At 43.3% G+C, this 27,278-nt stretch overlaps 2 protein-coding genes and 1 non-coding gene across 4 annotated transcripts in view; 2 read left to right on the top strand and 1 right to left on the bottom strand.

Moving 5' to 3' along the window:
- The window catches only part of BAG4 (BAG cochaperone 4), a 43,376-nt gene extending 29,810 nt beyond the window's left edge, over nt 1-13,566 (bottom strand). Inside the window, exon 1 of one of the 2 annotated variants that reach the window (XM_003830732.5) lies at nt 13,042-13,566. In XM_003830732.5, coding sequence (XP_003830780.3) covers nt 13,042-13,566 — 525 coding nt within the window. The remainder of the gene's footprint in view (nt 1-13,041) is intronic. The other variant, XM_003830733.5, reaches the window with a different exon arrangement.
- Nucleotides 13,567-13,766: 200 nt separating this feature from the next.
- LSM1 (LSM1 homolog, mRNA degradation associated) lies at nt 13,767-26,859 on the top strand. The gene is made up of 4 exons (XM_003830734.5): nt 13,767-13,905; nt 18,140-18,208; nt 20,275-20,390; nt 26,358-26,859. Exons 1-4 carry the CDS (start codon nt 13,860-13,862, stop codon nt 26,526-26,528), a joined length of 402 nt encoding a protein of 133 aa, XP_003830782.1. The 5' UTR covers nt 13,767-13,859; the 3' UTR covers nt 26,529-26,859.
- On the top strand, nt 24,080-24,186 carry LOC112440818 (U6 spliceosomal RNA). The gene has a single exon (XR_003028816.3). It is a non-coding gene; the product is annotated as a U6 spliceosomal RNA (small nuclear RNA).
- Nucleotides 26,860-27,278: the final 419 nt, after the last annotated feature.

Raw genomic sequence — 27,278 nt, 5'->3', positions numbered from 1 at the left:
GAAATTTTAAAATATCTTAAACTCTTCATATAATGTTATTAGTAGTGATATTACTATCTTAATTTTTAAACTATATTGTGTGTATTGTAGAATAGAATAAATACATACAGTAGTGTTATTGGGAACCGATATTGTCACGAGGACAAGGAAAGATAAAATATGGAATGGGGCAAAATGAGGAAGAACTGGGGGATAGTGAATGTGGTGGTGTCATTACAAACTCACATAAGTAAAAAACATAATTTGGCTGGGTGCAGCGGCTCACACCTGTAATCCCAGCACTTTGGGAGGCCAAGGCAGGTGGATCACGAGGTCAGGAGATAGAGACCATCCTAGCTAACACGGTGAAACCCCATCTCTACTAAAAATACAAAAAATTAGCCAGGTGTGGTGGCAGGCGCCTGTAGTCCCAGCTACCTGGGAGGCGGAGCTTGCAGCAAAGCCTACATCACGCCACTGCACTCCAGCCTGGGCAACAGAGGGAGACTCCGTCTCAAAACAACAACAACAACAACAACAAAACGGAATTTAACCTTTTATGCAAAACAAACAAATATGGATAAAAGTGACAGTGTGCCAGTCCACACAAAGGATTTAGGAGTCGCGGCAAATTCTAGCAACCCTCTTGTGTTCCCATGCCCTCCACAAGACCTACATTATCTTATATAGGAGCTGTGTTTTCAACTGAAGTCCCAGGATGAGAAGACACACAGGTAGACCTGAATTGAACCTGGGGCCTAGAGAAGAACCACTAGAGTGGACTCACAGAACCTGAGCAAGAAATAAATGTTTATCATTATAAGCTACTAAAATTCTGGAATTGTTGTTTCAGTATAGGAAAAGTCAATTAATGCAATAACTAACAATCAAGTTGGTAACATAACCACAGAGAAAAAAGAATTACTTCAAATGACTTTTAGCTCACGTTATTTTGACTGTACGTCCTCAGTGGAATTTATTCTCTAAGGACAAGCTGAACTGCAAAGAAACCGAAACTGCATCCATTAGTTGTTACTCATAAAACTGGTATTCTTATTTTCAAGTTTTACTCACTACCATCCAATTCACCTATTTAAAGTATACAATTCAGGCCTGGCATGGTGGCTTACGTCTGTAATCCCAACACTTTGGGAGGCCGAGGTGGGTGGGTCACTTGAGGTCAGGCGTTCAAGACCGGCCTGGCCCACATGGTGAAACCTCGTCTCTAATAAAATACAAAAATGAGCTGGGTGTGGTGTCGGGCAGCTACTCAGGAGGCTGAGGCACGAGAATTGCTTGAACCCAGGAAGCAGAGGTGTAGTGAACTGAGATTGCACCACTGCACTCCAGCCTGGGCAACAGGGTGAGACTCCATCTCAAAAAAAAAAAAAAAAAATTAGCCGGGCATGGTGGCACACACCCGTAGTCCTAGCTACTTGGGAGGTTGAGGCAGGAAAATTGCTTGAACCTGGGAGGCGGAGGTTGCAGTGAGCCAAGATCGTGCCACTGCACTCCAGCCTGGGTGACAGAGCAAGGCTCCATCTCAAAAATAAACAAATAAATAAATAAAAAGTAAATAAAAAGCTGATATTAAAGTAGCCACTCCAGCTTTCTCATAGTTGCCTTTTGCATATTTATATATATATATATATGTATTTACATGTGCATATATGTAATTTTTAATTAATAAAAGTAGTACATATTTTTGGGATACATGTGATATTTTGATACATGTATATAAAGTGTAATTAATGATCAAAACAGGGTAACTGGCATATCTGACACCTCAAACATTTATCTTTTCTTTATTGCATTATATTTCTTTTTCCATCCATTTACTTTCAAACTATTTGTATCTTTAAACCTTAAGTGTGCCACCTTTAGACACCATATAATTGGATCTTGTTTTTTTTTTAATCCAGTCTGTCTTCTGACTAGATTGCTTAATCCATGCACATTTAATATTATTGATATAGCTGGATTTACATGTTTTATTTTTACTTTTTGTTTTTTATATGTCTCATGTGTTTTTGTCCTTTATTCCACCTTTACTGCTTTCTTTTGCATTAAGTGAATATTTTCAAATGTAGCATTATAACTTAATGACTATACATTTTTTTTTCTTTAGCGGTTACTCTTGGGCTAACAATACACTTCTTCTTCTTCTTTTTTTTTTTTTTTTTTTTGAGACGGAGTCTCACTCTATCACCCAGGCTGGAGTGCAGTGGCACGATCTCGGCTCATTGCAAGCTCCACCTCCCGGGTTCATGCCATTCTCCTGCCTCAGCCTCCCAAGTAGCTGGGACTACAGGCGCCCGCCACCACGCCCGGCTAATTTTTTTTTTTTTTTTTTTTTTTTTTTAAGTACAGACAAGGTTTCACCATGTTAGCCAGAATGGTCTCGATCTCCTGACCTTGTGATCTGCCCACCTTGGCCTCCCAAATTGCTGGGATTACAGGCGTGAGCCACAGCACCCAGCTAGGCTAACAATATGCTTCTCATCAGAATCAGCTTCTGATTTATACCAACTTAATTCCAGTGAGATACAGGAATCCTATTCCTATATAAGTCTGTTCCTTTTCCCCTTTTTTGTGATTTTATTGTAATCCACATTATGTCTACAAATGTTACAAACTCAACATTATATTGTTATACTTATTACTTTATATAATGTCTTTTAAAGAATCTGAGAGAAGAAAAGAGCATATTTGTATCTTTTGTTATATTAACCTTGTTATTAATCATTTCTGATATGCTGGTGTGTTCAATGGTGTCTGACATTTCTCCAACACATCAGTCTTCTCTCCTTCATATTGCATAATCTGTATTGATCTATCTTCAAATTCATGAATTCTTTCTTCTGTCAGTTCTAGCCTATTGAACTCCTCTAGTTAATTTTTCATTTTAGTTACTGTACTTTTCAACTCCAGAATTTCTATTTGTTTCTTTTTTAATATATAATTGCTATCTCTTTATTGATATTCCCTATTTGACGTGACATTATCACACACCTTTCTTTGCTTCTTTAATCATAGTTTTTTAGTTATTTGAACATATATAATGGCTACTTTGAAGTCTTTGTCTGTTAAATGTGACATCTGGTCACTTTCACAATCAGTTTCTGTTACCTGCTTTTTTTCCAGTGTATGGGTCATACTTTCCTGTGTCTTTGCATAGCTCATAATTCTTTGTTGGAAACTAGACATTTTAGCAACTCTGAGTACTACTGGTCCCACCTTTTCCACCTTAGGCTTGTTACTGTCATTTGCTCATTTGTTTAGTAACCAGCTGGATTATTTTTGCAAAGTCTGTTTGCCCTCAAACTTCAAGTATGAAGTATGTGATATTGCTCATTAGAAAGCACAGCCTTGGGTATGCCCACAGTCATCCTGGATGACAAAGATTTTCGTAAGACTTTCTTTGAGTGTATCTTTCCTTGACCACATCTAGTTGTTAAAGCTTCACTAATTTCCAGCTGATTGCTCTACTGGTTTTAATAACACCCTGAGGCATAAATTGCTCCACAGACTGAGTAGATCAAATTTGGGTCCCTCTAAAGGGACAGTTAGTTCCCAAGGTCAGTGTTTGAGAGTTGTTCTGATACCAAAGGGCTCCTCCTAGCTTCTTCTTTTCCTGGTTCTCTCCAGCAAACTAGCTGGCCTACTAGTTTATCCTGCATCTCCAGTGAATTTAACCAGTCTATTCCCTATTGCTTTGCACAACAACCTCTGCAGTTTTTTTGACTTTCTCCACACTCCTGAGCTTCTCCATACTTTGTTCCTTTAGGAAAAGATTAGGAGCTACCTGTTTTACAGCCTACTTCTGCTTCCAGATAAAACATCTGAGCCACTCTCTACAGCTAGAGTGGGGACAATGGTGTGTTTATCTGAATGGCATCCCTGCTTTACGAAGTGGAGTACCCACGGGAAGGGAGGCTGTAGACTTAGGGCTTCTCAGCTTGAAAAGCAAGGGTAAAGGTGATCAGAGCCCCAGTATTTTCAGCAGTGCCTTGCCCAAGGTCAAGTCTCCATCCTAGGAGTAGGGACTGGGTGAAAGAAAGGAACCACCACCACTCAGCCACAATTACCTAGAATTTTGCCTCAGTGACAGGCATCTGAGGCAAAATGAGAAATGTTGGTACGCTACTCCTCCTCCTAGGATGAAAACCTTCTGACTGAGGCTATGAGGAGGAATACATGGAGCTGGAGCCCTGTGTTCTTGGCTACACCCTCTAGAGTGAAGTTTCTATCTCACTAGATGCAAAAAAGGAGGGATGGAGGAGCTTTTAGTTCAAATACCACAGACCCAATGTTCTTACTGACTTTTGTAGATTTTCTTGAACAAATGTTTCTTCATGGCCAGGCGCGGTGGCTCACGCCTATAATCCCAGAACTCTGGGAGGCCAAGGCAGGTGGATCACGAGGTCAGGAGTTCAAGACCAACCTGACCAACATGGTGAAACCCTGTCTCTACTAAAAATACAAAAATTAGCTGGGTGTGGTGACTCATACCTGTAACCCCAGCCACTCAGGAGGCTGAGGCAAGAGAATCGCTTGAACCTGGGAGGTGGAGGTTGCAGTAAGCCGAGATCGCCAAGATGGCGCCATTGTACTCCAGCCTGGGTGACAGAGCGAGACTCTGTCTAAGAAAAAAGGTGTTTCTTCATTTGCTATATTCCCTAGGACCATTTCCAGAAACTGTAATTTGTTGTTTTTTAAAATTAATGTTCACCAGTTTCACTGGGGACTAGGTCCACAGAATTCTTCATGCTGTCATGCCAGAACTGGAACCTGGCATTATTTTGAACTTATTTTATACATTATTGTTAGATTGTGCAAATATTTGTAATTAAGTTAGGAATCAAGATTTTTTTCATATAAAATATACAAAGAAGTTAAAATTCCTATAATGTTAAATTTGAATTAATATAAGTATGAACTCATTTATTTTTCTATTTTAAAATACTTATTTTATAATTCTGCCCTTTGGAAAGGTCTAGACGCAATGACAACACAATAACAATTAGTATATATGCCAGGCACCCAACTGTAATTTCTGTACCAAGTATTAAGGTATTGCCCCTTGCCCCTCAGGTCCAAACACAGCATTCTTTTTTTTTTTTTTTTGAGACAGAGTCTCCCTCTTGTTGCCCTGGCTGGAATGCAGTGGTGCGATCTCGGCTCAATGCAATCTCCACCTTCCAGGTTCAAACCATTCTCCCGCCTCAGCCTCCCGAGTAGCTGGGATTACAGGCATGCGCCACAACACCCAGCTAATTTTTGTATTTTTAGTAGAGACAGGGTTTCACCATGTTGGCCAGGATGGTCTCGATCTCCTGACCTCGTGATCCGCCCACCTCAGCCTCCCAAAGCGCTGGGATTACAGGCGTGAGCCACTGCGCCCGGCCGCAAGCACAGCATTCTATACTTGGCTCTGTGATGCAAGGCTGGAAGTCTACAAACATTTCTCCCTCCCCAGCTTGCTTGCTTTCTGGTTCTGCCAACACACTATGCTAGGCTAGAGGAGGAGACAGTGGACTTGCTTCTTCCTGTCTGCTGTTTCTGTCAGTGTCAACACTGCAATGCCATTCAACCTGTACGCAGCAGTCAGTCAACAACACTCTCCAACCTGAACGTCCTCAGAGGTATCTGCACCAGGTAGGAGGCGCCACCTCCTGGCCACTCTTCCAAGTTTCCAGGTTCTTTTTATATTTTTATTTTATTTTATTTTAATTTATTTGAGACAGGGTCTCACTCTGTCACCCAGACTGGAGTGCAGTGGCACAATCACAGCTCACCACATCCTCGGCCACCTGGGCTCAGGTGATCCTCCCACCTCAGCCTCCTGAGTAGCTAGGAATACAGGGGCCCACCACCACACTTGGCTAATTTTTGTATTTTTTGTAGAGACAGGATTTTGCCATGTTGCCCAGGCTGGTCTTGAACTCCTGGGCTCAAGCAATCCACCTGCCTCAGCCTCCCAAAGTGCTAGGATTACAAGCGTGAGCCACTGCGCCCGGCCATTCTTCCAAGTTTCCTGGCTGTAATCACTCCAACCTCTTCCTTTTATTCCCCAGCCCCAGGAATTGTAGCTGCTTCCTCCACTTACTATTTTCTGTTACTTCTGTGTTCTCTTTTTCCCTTTTCATAACTCCAATAACCTGTTTAGCTAATTTCCTAAATTAAATTCTAACTAGTGTGGTTTCTGTTTTCCTGCTCAGATCCTGACTTAACGGTTTCTAAATGTAATTCTCCACTTGGGAGAAAAATACAATCAAGTTCTTAAGGAATGGCTGATTATGTGTCTTGGGACAAAATATATACAAAGCCTGAGACATCTTGTTGTACCAGAAATCAAGGAAGCTATCAAAAATCAATGGGTCATGCCAGGCACGGTAGCTCACGCCTGTAATCCCAGCACTTAGGGAGGCAGAGGCGGGAGGATAGCTTGAGCCCAGGAGTTTGAGACCTCCCTGGGGAATACAGTGAGAACCTGTTCTCCACAAAAAGAAAAAGAAAAAAAAAAAATCAATAGATTATGTCCAAAGGAATCAGAAGCCAAGAAAAAGGGACTCCCATTGACATAATATGGTATCATTTAAGCATCAAAAAGAATGACTGCTATCTGCTGCTAAGGTTTCCAGTACAGATGCAAGGAAAAAAGTGTCCTTATGCTTTCCGTCTGTCTGATTGTGGCAGCTGAGATTAAATAGAAGAATACAGGGAAACTGGAATAACCTTGAAAACAGTGAAGAGCCTGTTTTACTCGGAAGAATCTAACTTTTGAGTCGGCAGGAGAAGTTCTGGGAAATAGCCCTTACCACCCTTACCTGGTTGATTACACTTGCAAAAGCTTAAAGGTGGCCAGGCACAGTGGCTTATGCCTGTAATCCCAGAACTGTGGGAGGCTGAGGCAGGTGGATCACAAGGTCAGGAGATCGAGACCATCCTGGCTAACATGGTGAAACCCCATCTCTACTAAAAATACAAAAAAAAATTAGCCAGGCCTGCTGGCGGGCACCTGTGGTCCCAGCTACTCAGGAGGCTGAAGTGGGAGAATGGCATGAACCCGGGAGGCGGAGCTTGCAGTGAGCCGAGATTTCGCCACTGCACTCCAGCCTGGGCGACAAAGAGAGACTCTGTCTCAAAAGAAAAAAAAAAAAAAAAAAAAAAAGAGATGGGTCAGTATGTATAGCTCAGTTGTGGTGGTGGTGGTGGTGGTTACGTAATTGTATGTATTTATCAAAACTCACAGAACTATACCCTAAAGACAGTGAAATTTACTTTTTGTAAATTATGCCATAATTTTTTTAATGAAAAAAAGAATGTCCTCAATGAAGCACTAAAAAGTATAATTTTATTGTCTTAAGGAAAAAAATAATGTCTTTGTCTTTTTTTTCCTCCTTTTGGACAAAATGGGACAAATCTAAAAATATCCCTAGTAACAGTGAAAGTCTGTAGCTCATGGCCCTCCCAACATGACACTAATTCTATGAAATAGCATTTGGTTTCACAGGAAACTGGCTGAAGCTGAACTCTATTCTATAAACTAAGTTACCAATTTTATCATGTGCCTAACTCTTTCCAAACTTTTTATTTGTTGAATGAAATACAAACTAAAACAAAGGTAATAAAATGTTTTCACAAGCCACAATAATGTGAATTAAAGTTCTATGCCAAAGAAAATTTGATTAAAATTATGCAAGATAACTAATTTATTTCCTTTCTTCTGAGAAATAAATAATCCCAGCTGAAGACTGGAGTCAATTCCTTTAAAGTGGATATGTGATTACATTTTCCAAAATGACTTACCAACATTCCCCCAAACTGAAACCCCAGTCCAAGCAAATCTAACAGCAGAGGAATCAGTAGCACTCGTACTACATAAATTCCATTTACAGATTTGCTTATATTTTTCATAAGAATTGGACAAAAATTATTAGTAAATACATGATAAATTATTTGTATAGCTATATGGTTCATAATCACTAACAAATCACCTTATGCTCCTATACTGACCATCATAATTTTTTAACTTTTCAAACTCATTCGGATCTCTTCCAAATGCTTCTCTGTGTTGTCCCTCTTGCCCCAGCATCTGGTTCAAACATTTACCACATAAATTTTGCAGAGCATCCCATTCTACTTCCCTTACTGTAAGATGACCTAGCTTCCTACTCCACCACGAAAGGAGACCAATAGCTGTCAATGCCCCTCTGCTCCAACTCCAAACTTGTTACTTTTCTCCCTTTAGCTCAAAAGAGGTTTCTCAACTCTAACTCTTTTCCCTTTTTTTTTTTTTTTTGAGATAGTCTCGCTAGGCAGCCCAGGCTGGAGTTCCGTGGCATGATCTCGGTCACTGCGACCGCCGCCTCCCTGGTTTGAGCAATTCTCAGACTAGCTGCAATTACAGGCGCCCGCCACCACGCCCGGCTAATTTTTGTTTTTCTTTTTCTGGGACAAGGTCTTGCTCTGTTGCCCAGGCTGGAGTGCAGTGGTGTGATCTCGGCTCACTACAACCTCCATCTCCCAGGTTCAAGTGGTTCTCCTGCCTCAGCCTCCCAAGTAGCTGGGATTACAGGTGTGAGCCACCACACCTGGCTAATTTTTGTATTTTTAGTAGAGACGGGGTTTCACCACGTTGGCCAGGCTGGTCTCAAACTCCTGACCTCAGGTGATCTGCCTGCCTCAGCCTCCCAAAGTGCTGGGATTACAGGCGTGAGACACCGCACCCAGCCTAAAGTTTTACTCTAAAAAAACATAGGGAGTGGCCGGGTACCAAAAATACAAAAGTAGTCGGGCATGGTGGCGGGTGCCTGTAATCCCAGCTACTTGGGAGCCTGAGGCAGTAAATCGCTTGAACCTGGGAGGTGGAGGTTGCAGTGAGCCAAGATGGCGCCAATGCGCTCCAGCCTGGGCAAAAAGAGCAAAACTCCGTCTCAAAAAAAAATTAAAAAAAAAAAAGGCTGGGCGCGGTGGCTCACGCCTGTAATCCCAGCCGAGGCGGGCGGATCACGAGGTCAGGAGATCGATACCATCCTGGCTGACACGGTGAAACCCCGTCTCTACTAAAAATACAAAAAAATTGGCCGGGCGTGGTGGCGGGCGCCTGTAATCCCAGCTACTCGGGAGGCTGAGGCAGGAGAATGGCGTGAACCCAGGAGGCGGAGCTTGCGGTGAGCCGAGATCAGGCCACCGCACTCCAGCCTGGGTAAGAGAGTGAAACTCGGTCTCAAAAAAAAAAAAAAAAAAATAGGGAGTGATAGATTTCTAATTTTTTCCCTGTCATACTTAAATGTGTTAATATAGTCAAGTCTGTGTTGTAGTTCAGTACATCATCTAAATATAATCAGTTCTATAGAGCAATGCTTCTCAAATATTAATGTGCATATGAATCACCTGGGGATCTTAATAAATTGCAGCAGTAAGTCTGGAAGAGGAGAGATTTTGCATTTCTATCAACCTCACAAGTGACACCGAGGCTTCTAGTCCATGGACCACACTTTTTGAGTAGCAAGGTTATAAAAGGTTCCTATACTGTTTGTTTTTTTAATTTGACAGATGTATACTATAAAAATGCAAAACATAAAAAAAGTCAAAAGAACGAATCTGGAAAAAACATTGCAACATCTGTGACAACATGCATATCTTTTTTTTTTTTTTTTTTTTTGAGACGGAGTCTTGCTTTGCTGCCCAGGCTGGGGTGCAGTGGCATGATCTCGGCTCACTGCAACTTCTGCCTCCCGGGTTCAAATGATCCTCCTGCCTCAGTGCCCCTAGTAGCTGGGATTACAGGCATGCGCCACCATGCCTGGCTAATTTTTGTGTTTTTAGTGGAGGTGGGGTTTCGCCATGTTGACCAGGCTGGTCTCGAACTCCTGACCTCAGGTGATCCACCTGCCTCAGCCTCCCAAAGTGCTGGGTTTACAGGCGTGAGCCACCACGCCCGGCCAACATACATATCTTTGGTATGAGTTTTCTATTGCTGCAGAAAAATTACCATCCTATACTTTTAAAGTTTCAGAATCATCAATCTGAAAGATAGTACAAACTATTAAAATGGTTTACAAATGCCCATTACACATTTCCACCTTTATCTCCAACTACTTCAGCACCATCACCCACCCTGTGGGCACAAATGTACTCAAACCACACCTGACAACCCCTTACACAATGCTAAAATCTTAACTTCTTTAGTCTATCCAACCCTCCCTAACTCTATGCCAGAAAACAGACTTTGGTTTTGATAATACAGCAGGCCCGGCAAAAGTCAGTCATCAGTTTAGAGGTCCTCTCCTCTTTCCCCACTTCAACTGATTTTTGGTCTAATTTGGCCAAGCATTTCACCATTCTATAGTCCCATGACCTACGTATTCCAGATTTAGGCTGAGAAAATATGGATCTTTCTTTCTTTCTTTTTTTTTTTTTGAGATAGAGTTTCGCTCTTGTCTCCCAGGCTAGAGTGGAATGGTGTGATCTCAGCTCACTGCAACCTCCGCCTCCTGGGTTCAAGCGATTCTCCTGCCTCAGCCTCTCGAATAGCTGGGATTACAGGCGCCCGCCACCATGCCCAGCTAATTTTTGTATTTTTAGTAGAGACAGGGTTTTGCCATGTGGGCCAGGCTGGTCTCGAACTCCTGACCTCAGGTGATCCGCCTTCCTTGGACTCCCAAAGTGCTGGGATTACAGGCATGTCACCACACCCAGCTGGATCTTTCTTTAATTTATAATTAATCTTGGCCGGGCACTGTGGCTCACACCTGTAATCCCAGCACTTTTGGAGGCCAAGGCGGGAGGATACCCTGAGATCAGGAGTTCAAGACCAACCTGGCCCACACGGCAAAACCCCGTCTCTACTTAAAATACAAAATTTAGCTGGGCATGGTGGCAGGCGCCTGTAATCCCAGCTACTAGGAAGGCTGAAGCAGGAGACTTTGACCCTGGGAGGCAGAGGTTGCAGTGAGCTGAGATTGCGCCACTGCATTCCAGCCTGGGCGACACAGCAAGACTGTGTCCCAAAAATAAAAAATAAAAATAAAAAATAATTTATCACTGCTCCATGTTTTTCTCATACAATTGTTTACACTGTGATATAATCAACATACTATAAACTCTACCCTTTTAAAATGTACAATTCAGTAGTTTTTAGTATATTCAGAGTTGTGCAACCATCACCACTGATTTTAGAACACTTCTTATTTTTTGTTTTTTATTTTTTATTTTTTTATTTTTAGAGACAAGGTCTTACTATGTTGCCCAGGCTGGTCTCGAACTCCTGGACTCAAGCAATCCTCCAGCCTCGGCAACTCAAAGTGCTGGGATTACAGGTGTGAGCCATCTCACCAGGCCCTGATTTTAGAACATTTCATTATCCCAAAAAGAATATTCTCACCTACACCGCCAGTCCCCCAACCTCTGGCAACCATTAAGCTTTCTGTCTCTAGATTTACCTACTCTGGCCATTTCATATAAATGGAATCACACAATATGCAGTCTTTCTGACTGACTTAGCTCACGTAGTGTGATGTTTTCAAGGTTCATTCATATTGTAGCACGCATCAGCAGTTCATTCCTTTCTAAGGTCAAATAATACTCCATTGAATGAATATATTAACACCATATTTTGTTTATCGATGCATCAGTCGTTATGTCCTTACAACATTCCTGTATTCGAATAAAGAACCAGGGCTCCAAGAGGTTCACTCACTTTATAACTCAAATAATAAAATGACATTTGGGGCCGAGCGCAGTGGCTCACGCCTGTAATCCCAACACTTCGGGAGGCCGAGGGGCAGGGGAAAGGGGGATCACTTGAGGTCAGGAGTTCAAGACCATCCTGGCCAACATGGCGAAACCCCGTCTGTACTAAAAATACAAAAATTAGCCGGGTGTGATGGCCGGCGCCTGTAATCCTAGCTACTCGAGAGGCTGAGGCAGGAGAATCGCTTAAACCGGGAGGCGGAGGTTGCAGTGAGCCGAGATGGCACCACTGCACTCCAGCCTGGGCAACAGAGCGAGACTCCAACTCAAAAAAAAAAAAAAAAAAAAAAAACGACATTTCTACTTTTTGGCGATTATGAATAATGATGCTATGAACATGGGCGGACAAGCTTTATGTGAACATACGTTATCAGTTTTCTTGGGTATATAGCCAGGAGTGGGCTTGCTGGGTCATAGACTAATTCTAATGCTTACTGTTTTGAGGAACTACCAAACTATTTTCCACCATTTTACATCCCCACCAGCAATGTACGAGAATTTCACTATTACATTTTCAACAAATGAGGATAATTCTTGAACGAACAGAGAGGTATGCTGCCACCGCAGAACGACAACCCACTACCCAGAAGACTGTATTAACAAAGCAGAAGTATATGTCCGGCAGGAAAACGGAGAATAAGATGTTGCAGGTCCAAGTGTATTAGGCAAGTGAGTTAACCTCGCAGAGCCCCGGTTCCTTATTCGAAAAAAAAAAGGGGGCCGCTGTAATGCCATTTTACCTTGCAGTCGCCGTGAAAATTAAATCAGTCAATCCGCGTAAAGGTACTTTACAACACTGATTATTCATGATTCGATCTCAGGCAAGGCATTAGGGGCAAACAGCTAAATGCCCAGATCCCTCCTCCTCGCAAAGGTTCCTTCCCCTCGGGAGGGTCCCTGAGCGGCATCGGGGGCTGCAGCCACTTCCCTTCCCCGGGAGAGCCGGCCTGCCAGCCACGCAGGATAAATTGCTAGAGCTGGAGCAGCAGATCCGTGCCACCCCTACCCAGCACCGCTCCCAGGAGAGAGATCTGCAGCCTGCTGCTAAGCTTAGTAAGTCCGCGCAGGATCTTTCTTTTTTAAATGGTAATAAACATATTTTTTGGGGTCGAAGCAGAAAAGGAGGGGCAAAGGGAACACAAGCATGTCCCCCCAACCTCTGATCTTAGTCTCGGTCTCTCCAACACCCCCCGCAACACACCCTCCTCCACATAAGGAAAACAAGTATGAAACCCGATCCTTTACGAACCCCAGCCCCAAGGGCCCTCACCTCCCCGCAAGGACAGAGGGTGCAAAGCTTACCTGGTGGCTTCCTCCGGCTCGACCAGGCTCTGGCCAGGCGCCTCCAGAGGGATAGTAGCCATCGCCTCCTCCGCCTTCTCCCAGCCAGGTGGTCTCCGCCGGGCCGCCCCCGCGCACCCGCCAGGAAATGGGAGGCTGGGGAGGTTCAGGGCGAAGAGGATATAAGGGTGGAGGTGGGTGTACCGGCACATCTCCACCCCCAGGCCCGTAGTAGCGGCCGTAGGACGGACCGTCACTGGGGCCGTAGCCCGAGCGCCTCAGGGCCGACATGGGATCCGCTGCCCTGAAGCGCTTCCCGCCCCCTCCCCACGGCCGACCCATCGCGCAGGCGCCCGCGGGCGATTGCGAATGGAGAGCAGCGAAGGGGGTCGGACGACGCCAGCCAATCCCAGGCCCGGGCCCGCCCCTTCTGCTGCGGAACCCCGAAAGCTGAGGGACGGAGGTCAGTGACTCTGAGGTCTCGGGAACCCGGAGACGAGGGAAGACACCGTGTTCCTTAAGAGGGAGTATACGTTTCCTCGCCATTTATCCAATGGAGATTCCTCTTACCTACTTAACAGGAACAGGGAAAGGGTGTCCCCCAACGGTACGGCTGCCCCGCCTCTTCCTGGGGGCCCGCACGTGTTACAGGAAGTGGGTAAGGGTAATATGGAGGAGCTTCCGGCAGGCCCCGGCGGCTGAAAGCCGGGGCAGAAGTGCTGGTCTCGGTCGGGATTCCGGGCTTGGTCCCACCGAGGCGGCAACTGCGGTAGAAGGGAGGAGGTTTTGGACGCGCTGGCCTCCCGCCGCTGTGCATTGCAGCATTATTTCAGTTCAAAATGAACTATATGCCTGGCACCGCCAGCCTCATCGAGGACATTGACAGTGAGTAGTTTATCTCCTCCCGGTGGAGCCTGGGGTTAGACCCTTCCTCCCGGGCGGGCGCCTCTTCCGAAGAAGCTTGTAGAATGAGTCCCGGGCGGGGCCGGTGTGTTCTGAGCTCAATCCGGGCGTTCCGCGTCGATGTCCTCCACAGCTGCGGTACACACCGCTTGCCCACCCAGTAGCCTGCTGCTACTTCTGCCCCTCGCAGCCTCCGCCAGCCCTCTAGCTGGTGAGCCCCAAGCGATGGAACTCATTCTTGCTTCCGTGGGTCGCGGCAGCAGAGGCCCGAACACGAAAGAAGCCCGGGGAGGGGGGGGGGCTTCTCCCCCGTCCACTCCTGCCTGCAGTATTTCGAAGTATCAGCGTGTTACCGGTGGATGGATCGGAATACCTAGAGAGAGGATTCATTAAAAAGCGAAAATATTAAGACAGCGGCAGTTGGACTTAATTGGCAGTAAATGTAGGCGCTCTACGGTGTGGCCATTTGCTGGCTTATTTTACTGTGAGGGTCATTAGCACCTTCAGGTTATTGTAGTAGAGACCACTGTTAGACATGGTATTGACTTTTCTGGAAAGACCAAATCACTTGCAACCTTTTTTTTTTTTTTTTTTTTTTAAGACAATTTACTTTTGCTTTTACTAAGAAGACCTCCCTTATTCCTGGTTTTTGTCCAGAAGAGGAGCTCAGTCCTATACAAAAGCGAAAAGAACCGTCTGCAGTTGTTCTGGCTTTCCTTTTTTCTAAATTCCGTCTGTGCATTATTCCTCAAGCAACATTTTTTATTGTTTTAATCATGTGATCTTTCTCATTAACTTGTTTCAAGATGATTTACACATAGTTTTAAACAAGCTGCAATCGTCTCAGTTACTCTGTGAATACGCAGTTTAGAATCTATGGTTAAAATTTCATTTTACGGGCCTGGCGCGGTGGCTCACGCCTGTAATCCTAGCACTTTGGGGGGCCGAGGCGGGCAGATCGCCTGAGGTCGGGAGTTCAAGACCAGCCTAGCCAACATGGTGAAACCCCGTTCCTACAATTAGCTGGGCACGATGGCGATGCCTGTAATCCCAGCTACTCGGGAGGCTGAGGCGGGAGAATCGCTTGAACCCGGGAGGAGAAGGTTGCAGTGAGCCGAGATCGCACCATTGCACTCCAGCCTGAGCGACAGAGCAAGACTCCGTCTCAAAAAAAAAAAAAAAAAATCATTTTATGGTTGACAGATCTTTTTTCTTTTTTTCTTTTTTTTTTTTTGAGACAGAGTCTTGCTCTGTCGCCCAGGCTGTAGTGTGCAGTGGCGCGATCTTGACTCACTGGAACCTCCACCTCCCGGGTTTAAACCATTCTTGTGCCTCAGCCTCCCAAGTAACTGGGATTGCAGGCGCCTGCCAGCACGCCCAGCTAATTTTTGCATTTTTTGGTAGAGACGAGGTTTCGCCATGCTGGGCAGTATGGTCTCCAACTCCTGACCTCAGGTGATCCACCCACCTCGGCCTCCCAGAGTGCTGGGATTACAGGCGTGAGCCACCGCCTCCGGCCGACAGATCATTTTTTTAAACACAAATTACTTATTGTGCTATGTAAGGGAAATGTAGTGTAATTGGACTAAATATATATTAACATCTATATGAACCTGTTATGTGTAACAGGATGTTTTAGTTGCTCGAGGATGCTCTTTTGCCCTCATCTCTCCTTATATATCCTCTAACACATCCTGCCATTTTACTAAAAATCAGTTTTGCTCTTTGGCCCTCTAACCCCTACCTCTTTGTAGATTCCAGACCCCCTACTTTATTAAAACTTTGAAGCCATTTGATATGCACCCTTTGCTCCCCAACCCTAACACACAGTTTCCTCCTTGTGTTTCTGTATTTTCACCCATCCTTTAATTTGAGTAGGAAGGATTCCTCCCTTTTTGTCTGTCTGTTGTTACTGTCTCCTCTCACTGCTTCTGGAACCTTTTTTCGTTGTTAGCCTTTTTCTTTTATATCCTCTGTCTCCCCAACCCCTGCGTTCTTCCCCTCATGTGTTGCTGTCTATCCATCTCAAATATTTTCTCCGTTCTCTTCATATTCCCATCCCTTTTTTCATATCTTTATCCCCAAACCTCGAGTCATTTTCATTTTGTCTGTTTCTTGATCACCTTCAATAGACTACTTACATTACTCCTGCAATCTAATTTTTATCCTGAAATTACTCAAGCTGCATTCTTCAAAGTTATTCGTCTAAGGTCTTCTTCTGTGTTCTCTCCCCTTTGCAGCACTGTGATACTCTCCCCACCAGATTCTTTAATTCTCTTCTCTTGATTTCTCTAACAACTGGTACTTGGTGATTTTCTTACTTCTCTGGCTCTTACTGTTCTCCAAAATAGATGGTCACTTGGATTACATGTGGCCTACTTCTTTAAATCTTTAGTAGATCTCCTGTACTTTAGTTTTTTATATCACCTCTTTGTAGATTTATCCAAAATTGCTTTCTCTAATCTTGATGTCTTTGGTTTTCCAGTCTTACTGTTTCCAACTATCTGCGTGTGTTTCTATGTAAGTGTCCTGATAGCACTTTAGAATCACAAAGAGCTAATAACCTTCACCCTGAGCTTGCTGCTTTTATTCCCAACTCTTGGTAAATAGTTTTGTGATGTCTCATAAAACTCCTACATCTTTACCTCACATCTTCAGCACCCCACCCTCTCACACATACCCACTTATACAAACTCAGTAAACAGACTCCATCACTTAATGTTTTCTTGTTCCCTATGAAGTCAAATCCAGATGCAGCCTGTGCCCAGTACTTTTCTGACTTTATCTACTGTTCTTTCCCTTCACACCCTCAGCTTTTAGCTAAACATGGATGTACAGCCCTTTTTTCCTCCTCTTTAATTTACAGATTTCCTTCTCCCCCCCGAAGGAATTTAGGTGCCCTAAAATTATCTACGTTTTAAGGTCCAACTCTGATACCTCCTTCAGAAATACAGTTTCTCTCTCTGTAGTCTCATATAATTAAGATTCGCTTTCTGTGGTACTTATTTATAGCGCAAGGAAGAGTATAAATTCCTTCAGGGCAGAGTCACTGTGTTTTTCCTCTGTTCTGCATCTAGAAAGTACTTTAGGCATGGAATGAAAGAAATTTTGCTGGGTGCGCTAGTAACTGGCTTATTTTCATTCTTCAGTGTCAGCTCAAAGTCACCTCTTCAGAGAGGCTTTCCCTTGCCACCCTTCCTTCTGTAACCACTTCTCTCCCTTCATCATACTGCCTTGCTAGTTTATTATTCCATTGTCCTAATCACAATAGGTTATTTTCTTATTTATTTGTCCTCCTCCAACATGAATATAAATTCATAAGGTTGGTGACTTTCTAAGTCTCATTCTCTACTGTATGTCTAGACCCCAGAACAGCACATGCCCCCTCAGTAAACATTGAATTTCTGCTCTAGCTTATTATTAGTCTTCATTTTAAATGCCTGAAGCATTGTGTTTTTATTTAAAGCATTCTATGGTTACAAACAAAATGTGAGATAGAAGCTCATCTTTTGAGGACAAAATAATTCTACAAATAAGATAATAAGAGTCATCTAGACTAAATTTGTCAATTTACAGATATAAAAACTGACATGACATGAGATGGTTTAAGTGTCAAACATAAGGGTCTTTGGCTAGGCGCCATGGTTCACACCTGTAATCCCAGCACTTTGGGAGGCGGAGGTGGATGGATCATCTGAAGTCAGGAGTTTGAGACCAGCCTGGCTAACATGGTGATACGCCATCTCTACTAAAAATATGAAAATTAGCCAGGCATGGTGGCAAACTCCTGTAGTCCCAGCTACTAAGGAGGCCGATGCAGGAGGATCGCTTGACCCTGGGAGGCAGAGGTTGTAGTAAGCCGAGATTGTGCCACTGCACTGCAGCCTGGGTGACAGAGTGAGACTCTGTCTCAAAAAAAAAAAAAGAAAAAAGGAAAAAAAAAAAACCAACATAAGGCTCTAGAGCCAGCTAGTCAGGCTTCCTGGTGCCACGCCCTGTCCTTTTCCCACTCTGCCACACTGCTCTGATTCTTTTCACTACTGATGTTATCTAAATCCGTGCTGTTGTGCTTCTTTCTTCAGTTTTCCAATGAACTTGAACTTCACATTAAATGCATTGGCCGAGGAAGTGGTACAGCTTAAACTGTTAATTATTATCCTAAATACTCGCTGAACTTGTCAGTTTTCATTTAAAAGATTTTTTCCTCTCTCCCCAGAAAAGCACTTGGTTCTGCTTCGAGATGGAAGGACACTTATAGGCTTTTTAAGAAGCATTGATCAATTTGGTATGTATTAATTTATGGACATCTCTTATACTCTGGATAATAACAGCTGCCCGTTGCATTTTTTGTTATTTAATATTGAAATTTATCTGCAACTTTTTCACATGTGTGACATAGTAGGACTGATTTTAGTGAGTACATCATTGTTTTCTATACATTCAGATTAGGTGGTTCAAAGCTTATATGTATTTCCAAGCTCGTTTCTAAAACTGGCTTTCAGTAGAATCCCCAGTAGGGGGAGCCAGGTGATAGAAATAAACTCAGTCCACCGAAGAGGCTTGTTTTGTTTTGCTTTGTTTTGTTTTGTTTTTTGTTTAGATGCGCTCTCGCTCGGTCACCCAGGCTGGAGTGCAGTGGCACAATCTTGGCTCACTGCAACCTCCGCTTCTTGGGTTCAAGTGATTCTTGTGCCTCAGCCTCCCAAGTAGCTGAGATTATAGGCTCCAGCCACCACCCCCAGCTAATTTTTGTATTTTTAGTAGAGACGGGGTTTCGCCATGTTGGCCAGGCTGGTTTCGAACTCCTGACCTTAGGTGATCCACCCACCCAGCTGAGCTGGGCAGTTGTTCTGCTCCTCATGGCTTTAGGACAGTTCCTTGGTGTCTAGAAGGTGAGTCGGCTGGTTTGAAGGAGCTTCACTCACATGTCTGGTGCATCAGTGGGGACAGCTGGAAGGCTGGTCTTAGCTCCCATAGTGCTGAGATTACAGGCGCGAGCCATTGTGCCCGGCCCAAGGCTGCTTATTTCTACATTGGCAGGGTATAATGACTTCAGAGCAGTTCCGGAAGTGAAGGTAATCCCTCCCTAGCCAATGAAAATTGGGTAGAAGGCATTTCCTTTATTTTAAGGACCCCAACATTAAGCTTAATACTTTACATATAGGGATACATTGGAATAAGAGGCCTCTGTCTTTGTTTCGCATCCTGCATTTTTCTTAAGTTAAAAGATTATGTTTCCTTCTGTTTCAAGGAACTTCATGTTCATGCTAACATTTATTGGATATCTGCGAAATCACTGGATTTGAGCATGAGGAAGAAACGTAATTAAAACACTTAAAAGGATTATGGAAGATATGAACATAGATTTCTCCTTTACTTCAAATAGGACAAGTAGTACTAATTGAAAGAGGAAAAATAATTATTGTTAACAAATTGGAGTCCTGATTCTTAAGTCAGATTCATCAAAGTACTTTGAGGGAAGGGTAGTGGCTATTAAGTTGACTTTTAGATTACAACTATAGTTATCTGTCAAGGTGAAAAAATAGGTTTTTGCTGTATCATAACCCATGGATACCTGCGTTGGGTTAAATGAATCCTAATTACTAAAAGAAAGTTGAATCTTCAGCAGATCATCACATACACACCCACACAAAAAGAAAAGCTGTTTCTTTCCAGAAAACAAAAGTTTTGATCTCTGTGGTTGTTTAGGCCCAAGTTTTCCAAGTTCCTTATTCATTTATATTTTCCTATGGTTTTTTTTTGGTATTAGCAATTAACTGATAAAGGAATTTATTTCTCTTATTTCTGCTGTCATTCATGTATTAGCCCAACATAATCCCAGACATCTCCTAACTGGTACGTCTTACTCAATGAAATAGGGGAAGATTATTTGAAATTTTAGCCTTCCCCAGAATTAGAAAGCTTAGGGGCCCGGCACTGTGGCTCACGCCTGTAATCCCAGCACTTTGGAAGGCCAAGGTGGGCGGATCACAAGGTCAGGAGTTCAAGACCAGCCTGGCCAATATGGTGATCCCTGTCTCTACTAAAAATACAGAATTAGCCGGGAGTGGTGGCAGGCACCTGTAGTCCCAGCTACTCCGGAATCTGAGGCAGGAGAATTACTTGAACCAGGAGGCGGAGGTTGCAGTGAGCTGAGATGGCGCCACTGCAGTCCAGCCTGGGTGACAGAGCGAGACTCGGTCTCAAAAAATAAATAAATAAATAAAAATAATTAGAAAGCTTGGAAATCATGTTTACCTAAATCTTTTCAAAATAACTGATTATTGAGTTATGGGCCTTTACCCAATAGTTTAAACTAAATATCTTTGGTTTTTCCCTATACACTTACAGCAAACTTAGTGCTACATCAGACTGTGGAGCGTATTCATGTGGGCAAAAAATACGGTGATATTCCTCGAGGGATTTTTGTGGTCAGAGGAGAAAATGTGGTCCTACTAGGAGAAATAGTAAGTGAAAACTGTTAAGCTGCTGTAGATCTTCATATTCATGCTAGTTAGACTTCTTTTTTTGTCTTTTCAAAAGAGAATAAAAATATTCTCCACATTTATCTGGCTTCTCCTAGGCAACTACCAAATTAATTTAGGGAAGCTACAGAGAATACTTTGTTTCAGTGCCTTAACAAATGTGTTAATTAATATATTTGTTTAATAGCAGAAAATTGACAAAGCTTGATTTATATATGCTGGGGAAGGTGTGTCTTATATACGTTGGAATATTTTGCAGTCATTTAAACAGTTGGTTACAAGTGGTTTTTCATGGCATAAAGCTAATGCACAGTATTTGAGGGAAGTACATATTGCCTGTACAGTACAATGTGATATCCATATTAGTAAAGGGGGAAAGGGAAAGAGTAGCTATAGGAAAAGCTTTTCCGTTACCTATCCCGAGAATGGAGTTCAGTCTTACTTGGATCCTTAGCTCACAGCCAGGGAGAGGGTATTTTGGTATCTGTGCCAGAAAGACCAGCTGGCAGGTGAAAGGTTAAATCAGATTTTCTGAGGTATTGTTGCTGTAGGTCTTCGTGTGTGCAGACATACACACACACACCCCTACTAGAATTACTCAGATTTTTTTTTTAAGTATCTTATTTAAAACCTTTGATTTCATCTTGTTATTTCTGATTATTGGGTTTGCAAGGAAAATAAAAATCTCTTCAAGAGTAGTTGAAATTAAGGGTTGAGCCAGCACTGTCTTCTTTTTTCTTACCAAAAATTTTGGTGTTTGCTTAATTTTTAAAGTTTTTAATACTGTTTTCTAAATACCTAGCCATGTCTTAAATCAATTTGCAGAAATCTTTAGAGTGGTTTGGTTTGTAGCCATTTTTAACAGCCATTTGAGAAAGCAAGGAGATAATTCTGCCAGGGTTGGGTTGGTTCAGAGACCTCATATTGGAAATAGCTAGAAATGACTAATCCAGACTATCAATACTGCCCAAGTGAAATATATGAAGTATATGAAATATATGAATATATGAAATATATGCTGTGAAATATATGAAATAGCTTTTTCTTACTTATAAAATATTTATAAGTAATACTTATAAAAATTTTTCTTATAAAATATTTTTGTAGTTTGTACTTTTAGTTCAGTGTATCATTTCTTGCATGTTTAAGCAGCAGAAATTGTTTTTCGTTTTTTGGGTTTTTTTTTTTTTTTTTTTTTTTGAGACAGAGTTTTGCTCCTGTTGCCCAGGCTAGAATGCAATGGCATGATCTCAGCTCACTGCAACTTCCACCTCCCAGGTTCAAGTGATTCTCCTGCCTCAGCCTCCCGAGTAGCTGGGATTACAGGTGCCCGCAACCAAGCCCAGCTAATTTTTGTATTTTTAGTAGAGACGGGGTTTCACTATGTTGGCCAGGCTGGTCTCGAACTCCTGACCTCAGGCGATCTACCCGCCTCGGCCTCCCAGTGTGCTGGGATTACAGGCATGAGCCACCGCGCCCAGCCAAGCAGCAGAAATTGTTATCTTCTTGTGTCGCATAAAGGCTGAAACAAGGCCAGGTGCGGTGCCTCACACCTGTAATCCCAGCACTTTGGGAGGCTGAGACGGGCGGATCACAAGGTCAGGAGATCGAGACCATCCTGGCTAACACAGTGAAACTCCATCCCTACTAAAATACAAAAAAGTTAGCCGGGTGTGGTGGCGGGCGCCTGTAGTCCCAGCTACTTGGGAGGCTGAGGTAGGAGAATGGCATGAACCCGGGAGGCGGAGCTTGCAGTGAGTCGAGATCGTGCCACTGCACTGCAGCCTGGGCAACAGAGCAAGATTCCGTCTCAAAAAAAAAAAATCTGAAAGCACCTAGTACCCATGGTACCCATGGGGAGATACTAAATGACTGTAAAGTAGTCTGCCAGTATTTTTTTCTTCCAGAGATGGGGTCTCACTATGTTGCCCAGGCTAGATTCAAACTCCTAGGCTTAGGCAATCCTCCTGTCTCAGCCTCCCAAGTAGCCGGGACTATAGGTACATGCCACTATGCTTGATACTGCCAGTATATAGGGGAGCTGACCCATCTCTGCATGGTGGGGTTATAGATGATTTTTAAAAATACTTTTCTGAATTTAATTTTGAAGAGGCAACGTATCAGAGGAAAAGACTTAAGCTAAAATACTGGGGTGGGTGCAGTGGCTCACATCTGTAATCCCAGTACTTTGGGAGGCCGAGGCAGGCAGATCGCTTAAGCCCCAAGAGACCAGCCTGGGCAACATGGCCAAACCCTGTCTTTACAAAAAAATACAAAAATTAGCCAGGGGTGATGGTGCACATCACCAGTCCCAGCTACTTGGGAGGCTGAGGTGGGAGATTCACCTGAGCTCAGGGAGGTCGAGGCTACAGTGAGCCATGATTGTACCACTGCACTCCAACCGGGGTAACAGAGCAAGACCCTTTCTCAAGAAAATATTCACAGATATGCTTCTGTTTTATAGTAGTAAACATAGCAGACATGCTTTTTATACTGGTTACATTGGCACAAAGTTACATCTAAGTAGATGTGTGTGTTTGTGCAGAGAAAGAAGTGAACGTGTTTGTTCTTGAAGTTTCATTGTTTCCTTGGATCCCTTTTGTGAGGAAAAGTTCCCTTTTTAAAAAAAATATGTTATGGTTTGGATGCTGCAGAAGTTTTACAGGGGTACCACTACAGAAACATGGTTCCAGGAATGCCTGCATTGTTATGTGAATCAGCAGTCAGGAGAAATTATGTACCAACCCCAGAGGAATTCATACATAGAAATCAGTTTCTATAAACACTATATTGGTTAAGAAATCCCTGAATTCTGCCTCAAGGACGATGATGATGACACAGCATTAAGTAATAAGACTGTTGGGAAGAAGCAGCAACAGCAGCATGAATTGCTTAGCAAGTCACATACTGAAAAGCCCAAGAGGCAGTGCATTAGGCCGAGAACACTGTGCTCTCTTTAGCTGCTACTCATGGGTTGGGAGGGCAGGTGGTAATATATACTTTGCTGGGTGCTGTTAACTTTGGACCTAGAGCAGGGCTTGCTTATGTAATTTGTGTGGCTTTCATTGTAACTTCTGTGGTGAGAGTCCTCTCTCTGTCTGATAATGCCACTGCCTGTGAGTTCTGAGACCTTGGCAGCATGTGGTGATAGTATGCAGGGCAGAGCATCTGAAGAAGTGTGTCAGTACCGTCCCAAACTTTATCATTGAAAGTCATAGAGGAGGGTAAGAAACAGGAATACTTTGTATAGGCTTTCCATCTTACAAAAACACCAAATAATACCTGTACATTCATTTTAAGGACAATAAACTGAATCTATGGACAGTGAGATACTTTTTTAGCAAGGTTCTTCTGCATTATGACATTGGTTAGCAAATGTTTATAAGGGCCAGGCACAGTGGCTCACACTTTGGGAGGCCAAGGCAAGAGGATGCTTGAGGCCAGAAGTTTGAGACCAGCCTGGGCAACATAGCAAGACCCCATCTCTACAAAAAGAAAAAAGATTTAATGCCAGATGTGGTGGCACATGCTTGTAGTTCCAGCTACTTAGGAGGCTGAGGCAGGAGGATCACTTCAGCCCAAGAGTTTCAGATCATGGTGAGCTGTGATTGTGCCACTGCACTCCACCCTGGGCAACAGAGCAAGATCCTGTCTCTAAAAAAATGAAAAATGTGCTCACATTGGCAGCACATCTAGTAAAATTGGAACAACACAGAGAAGATTAGCATGGCTCCTGCATAAGGATGACACGCAAATTCATGAAGTCTTCTATATCTTTAAAAATAATTAATGAAAAATGTTTATAAAACATTCAAAAATAAAAATATTAAGCATACTATGCCACATTGAAGTGAAAAGAAAACGAATTACAGTCAGTATTTGCATTGTGGGTTTTTGGGAGGGGTTTGTTTTTGAGGCAGCGTCTCACTTTGTTATCTAGGCTGACTGCAGTGGTGTGATCACAGCTCACTGCAGCCTCAAACTCCTGGGCTCAAGTGATCCTCCCCCCTCAGCCTCATGAGTAGCTGGGACTATAGGTACACGTTACCACACCCAGCTAATTTTTTATTTACTTTTTTTTTTTTTTCCTTTTGAGACAGAGTCTTACTCTGTCGCCCAGGCTAGAGTGCAGTGGTGTGATCTTGGCTCACTGCAACCTCTGCCTCCTGGATTCAAGTGATTCTCGTGCCTCAGCTTCCCGAGTAGCTGGGATTACAAGTGTGAGCCACCACACCTGGCTGGGTTGTTTATTTTTTTTAAGTCAGTATGTATGTAGAAAAATTGTAGGGATATTATCAAAATGTTAATCCTCCATACTGGAATTATGGATAATTTTTAAATTTTCCTTGTTTGTCTATTTTCCATATTATCTATGATGAGCATGTATTTTTTAAATAAGGAATTTTTTATTAGGCAACAATTTTTTGGTTTTTTTTTGAGATGGAGTTTTACTCTTGTCACCCAGGCTAGAGTGCAATGGCGTGATCTCCGCTCACTGCAACCTCCGCCTCCCAGGTTCAAGTGCTTCTCCTGCCTCAGCCTCCCAGGTAGCTGGGATTACAGGCGCCTGCCACCACGCCCAGCTAATTTTTTTTGTATTTTTAGTAGAGACGGGGTTTTGCCATGTTGGCCAGGCTGGTCTCGAACTCCTGGCCTCAAGTGATCTGCCCGCCTCAGCTTCCCAATGTGCTGGGATTACAAGCGTGAGCCACCATGCCCAACCTAAGCAGCAATTTTTTAAATAGTGGAGAAAAATATTGGGACCAAATTGGTTTAGTAACCTAAATGGTCTGCCGAGGTTCTCCCTAGAAGACTTGTTGCCATAAAGGGAAAAAGAGTCTTGTTATAGTTTAGATCTAGACTACAGAGCTGGTACGGTGGCGCACACCTGTAGCCCCAGCTACGTAGGAGGTGAAGGCAAGAGGATCCCTTTTATTTTTGTCTTTTTACTTATTTTGAGACAGTCTTGCTGTTGCGGAGGCTGGAGTGCAGTGACACATTCATGGCTCACTGCAGCCTTGACCTTCAACCTCCCAGGCTCAAGCAGTCCTTCCACCTCAGCCTCCTGAGTAGCTGGAACTGTAGGTGACCACCACCACACCAGCTTTTTTTTGTTTTGTTTTGTTTTTTGGTGGAGTTAGTTAGGGTCTCACTGTGTTGCCCAGGCTGGTCTCGAACTCCTAGGCCCAAGTGATCCTCCCACCTCAGCCTCCCAAAGTGCTGGGATTACGACTGTGAGCCACTCCACCCGTCCTTAAAATAATAAAAAAAAAAAAGTCTAAGGCCACATTGCCTCAATAACCTCCCTCTTGGATTCTCTGCAGTGGGGGAGATAGCTGTCTATAAGCAGCCCTAATTTTTTTTTAAAGGAAATTAATCGTGGACTAATAGAAAATTAATCCTGACTAATATGGGATTTTGGATCACATAAAGCTCTGTTATACAAATACTTATTACTGCCTGTAATCCCAGCACTTTGAGAGGCCAAGGCAGGCAGATCACGAGGTCAGGTTTTGAGACCAGCCTGACCAACATGGTGAAACCCTGTCTCTACTTAAAATACAAAAATTAGCAGGGCGTGGTGGCACGTGCCTGTAATCACAGCTACTCAGGAGGCTGAGGCAGGATAATCACTTGAACCCAGGATGCAGAGGTTGCAGTGAGCTCAGATTGCGCCACTGCACTTCAGCCTGGGTGACAGAGAGACTCCATCTTGAAAAATATATATATATACTGATCACTATTAACCTCATTGTAAGTATGTATCCTATAGTAGTGTTGTCAGGCATTTCTTTGAAAAACTTACCGGTCCCTAGGAGAAGGATATTTCAGTTCCTGTCACAGTTATGAAAAATAATCTGAGCCTGATAGAGGAATCCATTTGCCTTGAGATCTGTGCTTTCTATTCTTGGTCTTCAGGTGAAGTTTTCAAACCTGTCTCTTTTGTAGGACTTGGAAAAGGAGAGTGACACACCCCTCCAGCAAGTATCCATTGAAGAAATTCTAGAAGAGCAAAGGGTGGAACAGCAGACCAAACTGGAAGCAGAGAAGTTGAAAGTGCAGGCCCTGAAGGACCGAGGTCTTTCCATTCCTCGAGCAGATACTCTTGATGAGTACTAGTCTTTTGCCCAGAGGCTGTTGGCTCTTGAAGAGTAGGGGCTGTCACTGAGTGAAAGTGACATCCTGGCCACCTCACGCATTTGATCACAGACTGTAGAGTTTTGAAAAGTCACTTTTATTTTTAATTATTTTACATAGGCAACATGAAGAAATCGTGTAGGTGGGTTTTTTTTTTAATAACAAAATCACTGTTAAAAGAAACAGTGGCATAGACTCCTTCACACATCACTGTGGCACCAGCAACTACTTCTTTATATTGTTCTTCATATCCCAAATTAGAGTTTACAGGGACAGTCTTCATTTACTTGTAAATAAAATATGAATCTCAAAAGTGTCATGTTATTTCCAAGTTTGAGTTACCTGTAATGAATAGATTAATTAAGTTTCTGCTCTCAAAGGTATAAGCAGTCCACATACTGGGATTTCCCCCTTCAGTCACAGTTTCAAGTAGCTGGCTACTTAGGAAGGAATATTTTTATTCCAATCATCTCAGGGGTCCTCTCCTGTTTCCATATTTGTATCTGTTAAGAAATACAAATGTTCGGCAGGGGCGGTGGCTCATGCCTGTAATCCCAGCACTTTGGGATGCCGAGGCGGGCAGATCACCTGAGGTCGGGAGTTGAAGACCATCCTGACCAACATGGAGAAACCCTGTCTCTACTAAAAATACAAAATTACCCGGGCGTGGTGGCGCATGCCTGTAATCCCAGCTACTTGAGAGGCTGAGGCAGGAGAATCACTTGAACCTGG

Source organism: Pan paniscus, chromosome 7 (genome assembly GCF_029289425.2).
Source record: "Pan paniscus chromosome 7, NHGRI_mPanPan1-v2.0_pri, whole genome shotgun sequence".
NCBI classification, from domain to species: Eukaryota; Metazoa; Chordata; class Mammalia; order Primates; family Hominidae; genus Pan; species Pan paniscus.
The sequence above is the reverse complement of the archived record's forward strand: the minus strand, read 5'-3'. Positions and strand labels throughout refer to the sequence as shown.

What these genes read in the sequence shown, in the direction of transcription:
- LSM1 (XM_003830734.5), top strand. Translation starts at nt 13,860, where the DNA reads ATGAACTATATGCCTGGCACCGCCAGCCTCATCGAGGACATTGACA. An exon ending in CCTCATCGAGGACATTGACA is followed by an intron (nt 13,906 to 18,139) that starts GTGAGTAGTTTA and finishes CTCTCTCCCCAG; the next exon opens with AAAAGCACTTGGTTCTGCTT. An exon ending in TGGTCCTACTAGGAGAAATA is followed by an intron (nt 20,391 to 26,357) that starts GTAAGTGAAAAC and finishes TCTCTTTTGTAG; the next exon opens with GACTTGGAAAAGGAGAGTGA.